At 40.6% G+C, this 11970-nt stretch overlaps 2 protein-coding genes and 1 long non-coding RNA gene across 6 annotated transcripts in view; 1 reads left to right on the top strand and 2 right to left on the bottom strand.

Annotated features, from left to right (window-relative positions):
• Cebpzos (CEBPZ opposite strand) overlaps window positions 1-2541 on the bottom strand; it is a 73390-nt gene extending 70849 nt beyond the window's left edge. The window contains exon 1 of one of the 3 annotated variants that reach the window (XM_023711204.1): window positions 2495-2541. In XM_023711204.1, the coding sequence (XP_023566972.1) occupies window positions 2495-2502 (8 nt within the window). In that variant the 5' untranslated portion in view covers window positions 2503-2541. The remainder of the gene's footprint in view (window positions 1-2494) is intronic. The other 2 variants (XM_023711205.1, XM_012513922.2) reach the window with 2 other exon arrangements.
• The window catches only part of Eif2ak2 (eukaryotic translation initiation factor 2 alpha kinase 2), a 44921-nt gene that overhangs the window by 13611 nt on the left and 19340 nt on the right, over window positions 1-11970 (top strand). For both annotated transcript variants that reach the window (XM_023711201.1, XM_023711202.1), the window contains exons 5-10: window positions 1590-1713; window positions 2893-2951; window positions 3428-3497; window positions 4512-4546; window positions 5889-5951; window positions 8198-8320. In XM_023711201.1, coding sequence (XP_023566969.1) covers window positions 1590-1713; window positions 2893-2951; window positions 3428-3497; window positions 4512-4546; window positions 5889-5951; window positions 8198-8320 — 474 coding nt within the window. The remainder of the gene's footprint in view (window positions 1-1589; window positions 1714-2892; window positions 2952-3427; window positions 3498-4511; window positions 4547-5888; window positions 5952-8197; window positions 8321-11970) is intronic.
• The window catches only part of LOC111815711, a 17444-nt gene continuing 17277 nt past the window's right edge, over window positions 11804-11970 (bottom strand). The window contains exon 3 of the long non-coding RNA XR_002820360.1: window positions 11804-11879. This is a non-coding gene — a long non-coding RNA (uncharacterized LOC111815711). The remainder of the gene's footprint in view (window positions 11880-11970) is intronic.

Here is an 11970-nt window from a genome sequence, read left to right as displayed (position 1 = left end):
CACTAGTTTGAATTTCAAACTAGTGAGCTATTTGTCGAGGTGTTTGATCCAATTCCAGATGTCAGAAGGAATGGTCTTAGCCTTGGACTGAGAAGACAGCAGATTTGAGTGTTATGATAGATAAATCAATGCCTTAGAGTCTTAGAGTTGCTACTGAAAACATCATTTGTGAAATAAAGCTAGTGGAAGTAGGATAAAGAAGGAATTGTAGCTGAAAAATCAGAAATTAAATGTATGGGAGGGAAATTATATCTAAATGATAACTAACCAATTAAATAAAAGAAAAACCCCTAGCTGACCAATATCCAAACTGGCATTCTTCTATACTGTCATATGAATGGACTCAGCTATTTGTCATTTATTCTCATGGCTTTTAGGATCAAGCCAGGGAGAGAAAAATGTGATAATATTGTTGGAATGAAATAATCAAAATTGAACTCAGTGGGAAAATCTCAACAAGTGAGGCTATTTTATTTTTCCATAGTTTACTTTTTCAGCTCCTTTGGATTAAACATTTCAGTGTTAGCTACCTAAGGAAAGAAGTTTATCTCACACCAGATAGGAGCAATAGGAACAATCCTGTTATTCACCCCAGCTCTTTAATTCAGGGCCTCGCAAAGATGTTTCACTGTGTCCTACAGTTGAAAAACAAGGGACTGGCCAGATAGCTCAACGGACTAAAGCGACTGCTTAGGCAAGCACTAGGGGACCGGGAGTTCTTTCTTCATGCCCTGCTGGCGCTGCCCCCGGGGCGCGCTGAGACAGCAATTGAGACTGGGCAAGGTGGGGCGAGCCTATAATCCCAGCGCTTAGGAGGCCAAAAACAGGAGGATCACTACGAGTCTGATCTGTGCAGTGAGACCCTATGGACCCTGTACTACATACATTGAAAACAATAATAATTTTTTAAAAAAAGAAAAAAGAAAAGAAATGCAAATTCCAGAATAACTTTGTAGTAATATATAGTAACTTCATGACATAAATTGTTGTGCATTTCTTCACCCCTTAACAGTAGTTTTTCCAGGGATGGTGGCGCATGCTTATAATCCCAGCACTCAGGAGGCTGGGGCAGGATTGCTACAAGTCTGAGGCTACAGTGAATGACATAGTGATACCTTGTCGCCAAAAACAAAAGTAAAATTTTATATGGATGTCCAAGGACACTTGTCTAAAGCACAAAAGTCTTTATATGTAACGTGAGGAGAGTAGAGATAGGGTGGCAGGTGCACTGAGGGGAGTCTCTTGGGGTTTTGTGCATATCAGCCACATTTGGAAATAAAGTTAGAGCAAAATGCATCTTTCTTTCATCCGTCCACCCAAAGACACTGTAACTTCAAACTTCATCCTATGAAAGCCCCACCTTGAGTCTTTTCTTTCCCCTTTGAGCATCTTAGAAAAATTCACTGGGCCTTTCACCTCCTTAAATCTCTTGGCCTTTAGGGAGTTTAAAAACGATCATTTGGGGCTTGTGTGGGGAGATAAGATGTAAAATATAAACCTGGTTAATAAATTAATGTTAGCATGATTAATTTCAAGTCATACATTAGAAGTAGTACATTTTTGATCAATACTCTTATCTTTTCTCCTAGATTTTACTGTAAATGCAAAATTGATCAGAAGATATATGGTTGTGGAACAGCTTCTACAAAACAGGAGGCGAAACAGCTGGCTTCCAAACATGCATATGCTCGGATTTCAGAAGAAGGCTTGGTGGTGTGTGCTTCTGCTAGACTTCCTTGTTATATTTCAAAATTCCCTCTGAAGTTGATTAGAGGTTAAACTGTTTATATAATTTCAGGACAGCCAGTTGTACAGAAAACGATGAGCCAGTTTTCTTGACAACTCAGGGCTGTTTGTAAAATCCAGATCAAACATCTAAAAATGTACTCATTTTATGTGTTTTGAATTGGTTAAATACAAGGAAAATAAATATAATGGTTAGTATCCTGAGATGGAGCCACTGTAGAGGTTACGTTTACAATGTGCTGAGGCCTGCTTAGGCAGGCATAGGGACCAGCGTTCAATCCCCAACCCTGGCATGCTATGCCAGCCCCGCCCCAGGGGTGCACTGAGATGGCAAATGAGAAACTGGGCATGGTGGCGTGCACCAGTAATTCATTCCAGTGCTTGGGAGGCTGAAAACAGGAGGATCACTACAAGTCTGATCTGTGTAACGAGACCCTGTAGACTCTGTACTAAATACATAAAAAATAAGTTTAACAATTTTGAGAATGAAACAAGTTTTATAGTGTGAAATTTTCTATTTGTGATGTCATATTGGTGTTCAAAAAGTTACAGAGGTTAGTGTACCCGGAATTTAGACTTTGGATTTTAGACTGGGGAGGTTCAATCTATATTTTATAAAAATGGAAATCAAAGCTTTCCATTCTAGCTCTAAAGCTAGAGACCCAACACTAGCCTTATCATACCAGGGGAAACTTTGCTGGGTAAAGAAACCCTTCCATGCAGGGGTTTAATTGCTACAGACCCTTACCTCACCATGATAAATCAGAATCCGGAAGAATGTGTCCATGAGAAGAATATGATCTGCAAGAACGCTGCTGCTGTCGAGGAGAGCTGGCTACCGTGAAGAGAACAATGAGAAGTGAGGAAAATACTGAACAACGCATAAAGGATTTTTCCAGGAAATCCTTTCAATTTTAATTGTACATTTAAAAATCTCTTGCTATTATGAATTCTCACAGTGTATTTTCATTTTCTGAGGAATGTCTGTAATCCCAATATTCTGAGGGACTGAGGCAGGATGATTGCCAAGTTTGAGCCCAGTCAGGACAACTTAGTGAGGCAACCCCATTTCAAAAAAAAAAAAAAGCAAAAATAAAAGTAAATAAAAAATAAATAACATGTGCTGAGGATCACTTTTTCTTTCAGAAAACTCCCCAGGCATCTACTGAGTCCTGTGACTCTGGAAACAGCTCTTCCAAATCATTGTAAGTGTGGGACAAATGATCTGTGGTTTGAACATATTCAAAGCATTACCTGAGCCGGGTGTGGTGGTGTGCATTTATAGTCCCAGCACTTGGGAGACTGAGACAGGAGGACTGCTGTAAGTTCCATGCCAGATTGGGCTACCTAGCAAGACCCTGCCTCAAAAAATATTGTTGTCTGAGGCTGAGGTTTAGCTCTGTGGTAGAGTGCTTGTCCAGTCTGTTGAAGGCCCTGAGCTGGATCCCAGCAGCAAAAGCAAATCAGGAGGGGGGGGAGGGGAGGGAGGAGGAGGAGGAGGGAAGGAAAGGGAAGGGAAATGTAGGAGGGGAAGAGGAAGCTGGGAGGAAGAGAGAAAGAGGAATTGCTGCCCCAAAGAGCAGTTTTTATTAAAGCATTTCATGTTTAAGGAGAATGTGCAGAAAGAAGCTGTTGCTGGAAAGTAGAATTGATAAATAATGATTACTCCCTATTCTTCTAGAGCTTCCGAATCGCCATCTGAAAGTGACGACTGGACAAATTCGTGTAAAAGCAATCAGATCTCTGGCAGTGTAAGCCGTTGTCCTGCCCTGATGTACTATTAGTCTCGAAACTTCTTGTTAGTCTTTTGTTCATGTGTTTTCTTAGTTAGAAATGATCTCCAGTGCCCTAGTATATTTTTTACACTTTTGTCTCATGTGCTTCTCCTAAATAATGATTTTAGCAGCCTTTTCACTCTCTCCCTTCTCTTCATTAAACTGTACCCCTCACAAGGAATCTTCGATCACACTTTCCTCCTATTCCTCCTACCTACCCTTATGTAGTAAATTACTCCTATGATCTTGTTTTTCTGTGCCACAACTGAACAATACTTAAAGGTTTATTTTTCTTCTGTTTTTAAAAATCAGAACTAAACATAATTCAAACTAAACTTAGAATCAGGCAATTTGTCACAAAATATTCTTTTTGTAAAGAGCTGTGAATTAATAAGGAAGAGATAAGCAGTTCAGTAGAAATAGCCACAGTGCCTGAACAGACAATTGGGAAACAAGAAACTCACATGGGCAACAAATATGGGGCTGGCCAAATAGCTCAGCATATTAAAGAGCCTGCAAGCAGGCGCAGGGGCTGGGGGTTCGATCCCCAGGCCTGCTGTGCTGGCCCTGCCTCTGGGCCATGCTGAGATGGTGATTGAGACTGGGGCCGTGCAGCTGTAATCCCAGCTCTTGGGAGACTATAAACATGGGGATCACTACGAGTCCAATCTAGTAGTGAGACTCTGAACACCCTGTAGACCCTTCTCTAAAAAAATACAAACAAACAACAAAACAAATATGAAAAGATGCTTTATGTCCCTAGGAATCAGACAATACAAATTAAAATAGCACATAGATACCACTTCAAACCCATGAGAGTGGCATAATTTAAGTTTTACAGTACTAAGTGTTGGTACATTGCTTGTTGAGATTTCAAACAAGTATGAAGCTGTTACTCTTATAGACTAACAAATATGATCAGAGTCAGCTAAGGAAACAAGATCATTGGTTTCATCAGCTGAAATCATTTCTCATTTTCTTTTGTTGTAGGAAGGTGTAATGAACAAGCAACAGAAAGTGAAAGTGTGAGTATCACTATTCATTGATACTCAGTTTTGGACTGTAATTTTACATCAGACTTTGTTTTCTTTATTATCTTCAGTATTTTTGTTTTATATGTGTACATCAGTGGAGTTTCAGAAAAGGTAGAAAGCTTGAATATATAAATATTTAATTTTAATGTACAAACATGCTGCACTGAAACATAAAGCCTTCTGATTATGTTGCTAGATTAACTATATAAGACATTATTTTACATTACATTTCATTCTATGTAAGAATGAAGCTGATAATGAATAAGTCTCAAAGAAGTGTTTTCAGAGAGACCAAATAGGCTCAGTGGACTAAGTACCTGCTTAGGCAAGCACAGGGACCTGGGTTCGATTCCCCAGTACTGCATGCCGTGCAGACCCCGCTTCCGGGCGCGCTGAGCAGGCCACCAAGACCAGGCGTGGTGGCATGAGCCTGTAGTCCCAGTGCTGGAGAGGCTGAAAACAGGAGGATCACTAAGAGTCTGAGCTGCCTAGTGAGACCCTGTACCAAATATATATATATATATTTCTCCAAATATTATGTAAATTATGATGAGTTGATTTCCTTAAAGGAAAAGCAAAGATGTAAAGATAGTCAGAAATGAGAGTGACAGGACCACAGGAGTCAGAATGAGTCTCATATGTCCTAAATAGTGGGTGGATGCACTAAAGAAAGATGACTCCTGGTGCGAATGTTTGGCTGGAGAAAAAGAAGTCTGTGTGTGAGCTAATGGGCCCATGGCTGTGATTATTGGGGCAGTGAGGAAAATTTGTAACAAAGACTATAAAGGAAGAGTAGATGTGACCCAGGGGACAAAGTGCAGGAGCAAGGTAAGAGGGCAAAGAGAAAAACGAGAAAGAGGCCTAAAGATTGCTCCATCTTGAATGGGCTACAGACAGGAATTCCGGTATTGCTGATATTAAGGAAGTGGAAGATGAAGGACTTGGAGGGAAGATAGCAATGCAGATATGTCTAAAGTGGTGTTGGAACTTCCAGCTACAGGAGATGCCTTCAATTCCTATGTGGAATAGAAGTAGAAGAAGGGTGCCTGGAGATGCACTGCCTGGAGTTCCAAACCTGGAGACAGCACAGGACTAGTGACGTGGTAGTGGTGGCTGTGTGAGGGTGGAAGGAGGCCAGCAGAGGGCTCTAAAGTTATTAGCAGATGTAGAACCATAAGGAAATAATTTCATAAAACCATGAACACTGACTCCCCTGTTATTCAGATAGTTGAGGCAAAGTATAAAAAGCCCAGTGCAAGGAATAAAACCATGTCTAAACAACTTATATTTGATGGCAGTTTTATTTGAGTTTGCATTCTTGTCTTACTTTTAGAACCTTGGCACCTAAATTTAACCATTCTGATGTGGAAAACAGCAAGTATACTGTGAACGACTGGTAAGAAGGGGCTGCGGGATCAGATTTACTTACAGATAGGTTTGCTCATTCAAAAACAGTTTCTTCAGGGCCAAGTGAAAATTAAATTCTATTTGCACCTGAGCAGTGAGGACTTGTAGCACAGGCAGACCCACAAGCAGCCTTTGTCTCTTGGAGAAGGAAGGTTTAGATGAATTCAAATGGAATGTGGTGAATACAGATCTCTTTGATGCTTAGGTGAGTTTCCTGACATTTATGGGAATCTTTTATATTGAAAACACGTATTCTTGTAGTGCTTTTTGTTTTGTTTCTACAAAAAATGTTCTGCAGGAATCAGAATAGTTGCAATTGGATTTGTTTTCTGTTTTCCAGCTCTACGCCAGAATTCACTTGTAGAAAGAATCTCTTTGGGGGAGATATTGTGTTTGTATTTAAATTAGGTATAAAATGAATTTAATGCTTTGAAATATCAGAGTATTAAATATAAGTTAAAAATAATAAATATTTATTAATTGTCTACTATATACCTGGCACTGTGCTGAATGTCAGAACAAAGAGAACCACTTCCTCCTTTCATGGGGTCAAAAATCAAGGGGTGTTTGTGAGGTTTATTTGGTTGTTTTAGCAGGAATAAAACTCTGGACCTCGCGCTTGCCAGCTTTCATGAGGTTTTAAAGGGATGACTTACATTCAATAACTAATTACATTCGAAGTCTGTAATTATAGGGCTGGCCAGATAGTTTAGCGGATAAAGTACCTTCTTAGGCAGACACAGGGGCCAGATTTTGATTCCCAGCCTGCCCTGTTGGCCTCACCCCTGGGGCTAGCTGAGACAGCAGTTGAGACTGTGTGTGGTGGCATGGGCCTGTAATCCCAGCACTTGGGAGGCTGAAAACAGGAGAATCACTACAAGTCCAATCTGTGTAGTGAGACCCTGTAGGCCCTGTACTAAATACATTTAAAAAAAAATTAAAAAGTCTGTAAGTACAGAGTACAGTCATTCTTCCAGAAGGAAAGCAGTAGAATGGTGAAAAATGGAAATGACCCTTGGATTTGGTGTGAGGGGTGAAGCAAGGCATATTTATGTCCTTCTGAGACAGGGTCTCACTATTCAGTTCAGGCTGGCCTTCAGCTCACTTTGTAGCTCAGACTGGTCTTGAACTCACATTGAGCTTCCTGCCTCCGCTTCCCAAGTGCTGGGGGGTGTGCACAACCATGCCCAGCTCTGAGGCTGTGTTTACGTGGAACCTGAATGACATGTTAGAACAGAGAGAGGGGTGAAAAGTAGAGTGGGTGGGAAGGTGAAAGGGACAAGGTGACGTGTGCTTGAGGAGAAAAAGGTCGTGTGCTCAGACTACAGTGAACATGGATGGGCACAGTGCCATAGGATGACCCTGGGTAGGAGTTGCGAGGATGTCACATGGCTCCTGTGTGTCCTACATGGGCTTTCTCATTTTTGCCAAATGTAAAGTAGGTTTATGAGGGGGTTAAGCAAGAGAAAGACATGCTCGCCCTGGTTGTCGTGTGATCTGGAGTGGGTTCAGAGGAGGAAGTGAGTGCCCAGGTAAGCGCCTGCAGACCTTGGTGGAACCATGGACCAGGGTGAAGGTGGTGGAGAGAAGTGGGCAGGTGCCAGTAATGAGTTTTGGATGATTCGTTGAAGCTTAGTGATAGAATACGGGGGTAGAGAAAAAAGACAGAAACAAGGCAGGCTTAGAACATACATGCTAGAACAGACATCTCTTGTAACAGCTTGGTAGTAGCTGTAGAATCCAATAGGGCAGGGGCTGGTGAGATGGCTCAGTGGTCTAAAGCACATACTTAGAACAAGCTTAGCAAAGCACAGGGACCACAGTTCAATCCCCCAGCACCACATGCCAGCCAGCCCCACCCCCTGGTGGGCTGAGCTGGCCACACACACACACACACACACACACACTAAATAAATAAATAAATAAATAAATGTTTAAAAAAAAAAGAATCCAATAGGGCAGTTCTTTCTGAAGTTTCATATTCATGAGTGGACTCTTTGTCAGGACTTCTGTACAGCCAAGAGTTGACTATGACCCCCAGGATGATCTGTTATGTTGGACTCTCCATGGCAGAGGGAGGAAAAGGAGAAGGGGCCATACCTTGTGAATCAAACGAACCTTTCATAGTTAGAAAGGGAAAGTCATGTTAACTATACATTTCACATAAGAACATGTGGGTGGGCGGGTGGGGAACAGACTGCCCACCTTAGAATAATGGTGATATTTATCTTTAAGGTTTACCAGGATTTATGAAAACATAGAACTAATTGGCAAAGGTGGCTATGGCGAAGTTTTCAAAGCAATACACAAATTGGATAAAACAATTAATGCTATTAAACGCACTAAATACAACGGAGAGTAAGTAGTTCCTGGTTTTGTTTACTTGTTTGGGCTTTGTTTTTTGGGGGGGGCAGGAGGGAGTGAAAAGTCATGTTAAACCTGCACTGTTCTTGCAGTTCTTTCTTCATTAGGTATCATTTACTTCTTTCAGTCCTCCTTAAACAGTTGTTTTACCCAGAGGGCCTTGGGTTATTTTGAAGTGATCTCACCTGAATATGGTTATTTCAGTAAGAAAAAATAAAACACAACACAGACATACCATTGACCATCTTTCTGAGGCAGTCTTGATAAATGAAGATATAGAATCGCTTGGTTTAAGACGACCTTTGAGATTTTCTAGTCTCATTTCCTTATTTTACAGATGAGAAGGCTGAGCTCTAAAGATGTTAATTCACTTATGTAAGGTGAAGGGTAGTTGGTAGTGAGTGTGTGGTGGTGTATTAGTATTGTCTGGTACACCACTCCAATGTGCAGCAGCTGGAAACAGTAATTTATTGTTTTCTCTTATGTTCCTGTGGGTTGGCTGTGTTCCTTTGGACAGTTCTGTCCTGCGTTGCCCTAGAACTTGTAGTCTGGAGCCATCTGAAAGCTTGCTGTAGCTGAATAAGCAGAATGACCAGGAGGTGACACTGATTTAAGGGTGAAAGCCCAGCTGGGAATGTCGACCAGACTCCTTGCACATGGCATTTTTACCTGGCTTCAGCTTCTCACAGCTTTGAAGCTGGGTTTCAAAAGAAGTTGTCCTCAGAAGGAGTTATCCAAGAGACCAGGAGGAAGTGGCAAAGCTTCTTTTGACATAGACTTTGAAGTTCTAGAACATTCCTTTTACCACATCACATTGGTTAAATAAAAATGAACAACAGTCAGATTTAAGAGATAGATTGTATCTCTTAAATTCAGCAGTGTATGTGTACGGGAAGTTTTTGCACAGTGTCTTTTATGTACTAAGGTGAGGTTTAGAACTCACCCTCTGGAACATCAGATCAATATGTCCCACCAACACCCAATGCTTGTTATATTTGATTCATATGGTATCTGCTTCCCCTTTTCACCTGGATAGCAGGACCCCTCCAAGAGAGAAAACGCACAGGGAGGAGATTGCGAGCCACATGTCCACCACTCTTGCTGGCAGTTGCTACCTGCTTCTCCTCTGGACAATGTTATGCATTTGAAATACCCTCATTCCTACTCAGCATCAAAACAAAGCTTTTTCCTTAAATTTACCAAGAATGAAATGCTATTTTTCTTTCTGCTAGATAGAAGTGTTTTTTTTTAAGTGGTAATGATTTTGATAAGGATACAGCATCTTGGACACATCAGGTGACTTCTGCATTGCTACCAACATGTTAAAAACACACTTGGAGAGCCACAGAGATAGCTCAGTGGTCTAAGCACCTGCCTGGGCAAGCACAGGACCTGGGCGTGATCCCCAGTACCACATGCCGTGCTGGCCACCAAGACGGGGCGTGGTGGCACACACTTGTAATTCCAGCACTGAGGAGGTAGAAACGGGAGGATCACTATGAGTCCAAGCTGCATAGTGAGACCCTGTACCCAATACAGAAAATTTAAAAAAAAACAACCTGTAAATATTCATATAGAACCATAAAACTGTTTATATGCTTCTACCCAAGAATTTCCTGCTGTAACTTGCTATAAATTCTTTTTTTTTTTTTTGTGGAACCTGGGATTGAACTCAGGCCCTTGAGCTTGCCAGGACAGCACTTATTCCACTGAGCCATCTCCTCGGCCCTGTAACTTGCTATAAATTGTGGCTGTACACAAGAAAATATCATAGTGTCATTTATCACAGTGAAAAATCAGAATAAAATATCTAGCAATAAATAAATGATTTCTAAAGCACTTGCTTAGACAGAGCGCAGCAGCCTGGGTTCGATCCCCTGCTTGCAGTGCCAGCCCCACCCCCAAGGCCCACTGAGACAGAGACTGAGACTGGGCATGTGCCTGTAATCCCAGCACTTGGGAGGCTGAAAACAGGAGAATCACTACGAGTCCAGTCTACATAGTGAGACCCTGTAGATCCTGTAGACTCTCCTAAATAAATAAATAAATAAATTTGTATGTTTTATACTGTCCCCTAGCCAATGACTTATTTTGTAGCTATGGTAAATGAGGAATACTGACTGCAATACTTAGACATGATATGATGTTGGAAGTTCCTTTAAAATAACCCAGGGGGGCCCGGGAGATAGCTCAGTAGAATAAATGCTTGCCTAGCAAGTGCAAGGGCCTGAGTTCAATCCCCAGTTCCCAAAAAAAAAAAAAAAAAACAACAAAACAGCATTTGGAGCCTGAGTTTAATCCCTGGTTCCGAAAAAAAAAAAAAAAAAAAAAGGAAGAAGAAGAAGAGGTTACATGCAGGTGAAACAAGGTCAGTTAAGAACTGATGACCACCCCATCTCGATGATGACTGGGCTATAGTTCATGATATTGTTGGCTATACTTTTTTGTAGTTTTGAAATCTTGCATTAATACTTTCTAAATGATGTTTATCCATATTTTTTACAACAGAGAAGCTGTACGATAGTATGTAAGAGGATAAAAATGTACACTGTAATTGTAAACATAAAAATGTATATGAAGATTGTAAAAAATAATACTGAAAAATTTATTGTTTAGGATTGTTGATGCATCAGTAATCTTTCCTTTAGTTTTACTAATTATATGTCACATAAAACTTCTTCAGTAAAAGATAAATTGTAAAATATATGCTTATTCTTCTTTATTTTATTTTTATTTTTTTTAATTTTATTTTATTTTATTTATTTATGTGAGGAGGGGGTCAGCTCAGCCCACCAGGGGGCAGGGCTGGCTGGCATGTGGTGCTGGGGGATTGAACCGCGGTCCCTGTGCTTTGCCAAGCTTGTTTTAAATAGGTGCTTTAGACCACTGAGCCATCTCACCAGCCCAATTCTTCTTTATTTTTGAACTCTCCAATTTATTTACTTTGCTTAGTCTGGGATTATCTCAACTCTTGACAATACATCTGTATAAAGCTCCCATGATGCACCATGAAGTCTCAGTTTCTTTGCATAAATTATCTCTTTGCCATATTTTTTTGTTCCACATTGAAATGCTGAATTGGGCTTCTGCATAGCGCCTGGCTTACCTACTGTTGCTACCCAAATGGGATTTGCTTATGAAATCCTAAGATTTTAACACATTGCCTAAACAAACCATAACATCATTTTACTCTTAAAAACTGCACCAATAGTTGGGCATGGTGGCACACCCCTATAATCCCAGCACTTGGGAGGCTGAAGCAGGAGGATTACTGGGAGTCACAGGCCAGCCTAAGATATATAGAGAGTTCAAGACCATCCTGAATTACAGGGCAAGACTTTGTCTCAAACAACACCAACAACAAAAACTGTATCAGTGGCATTTCAAAGACTATTACAAATGTTTTTAAATTGTCTGATGTTTGGAATTATTTAAATTTTTCTTTTACCTTGAGAAAGAGAACAACTTTATGTTCACCTTTTCCTTGAGTTCTTCTGGGTCCCATTCTAAATCTCATGGGCAAGGGAGCTAGCTCAGTAGAATAAACACTTGCCTGGCAAGTGCAAGGTCGTGAGTTCAATCCCTGGTACCGCAAAAAATAAAATAAAATAAAATAAAATAAAATAAAATAAAATAAAATAAAA

The sequence above is a fragment of the Octodon degus genome, unplaced genomic scaffold (assembly GCF_000260255.1).
Source record: "Octodon degus isolate 3935 unplaced genomic scaffold, OctDeg1.0 scaffold00020, whole genome shotgun sequence".
NCBI lineage: Eukaryota > Metazoa > Chordata > Mammalia > Rodentia > Octodontidae > Octodon > Octodon degus.
The sequence above is the reverse complement of the archived record's forward strand: the minus strand, read 5'-3'. Positions and strand labels throughout refer to the sequence as shown.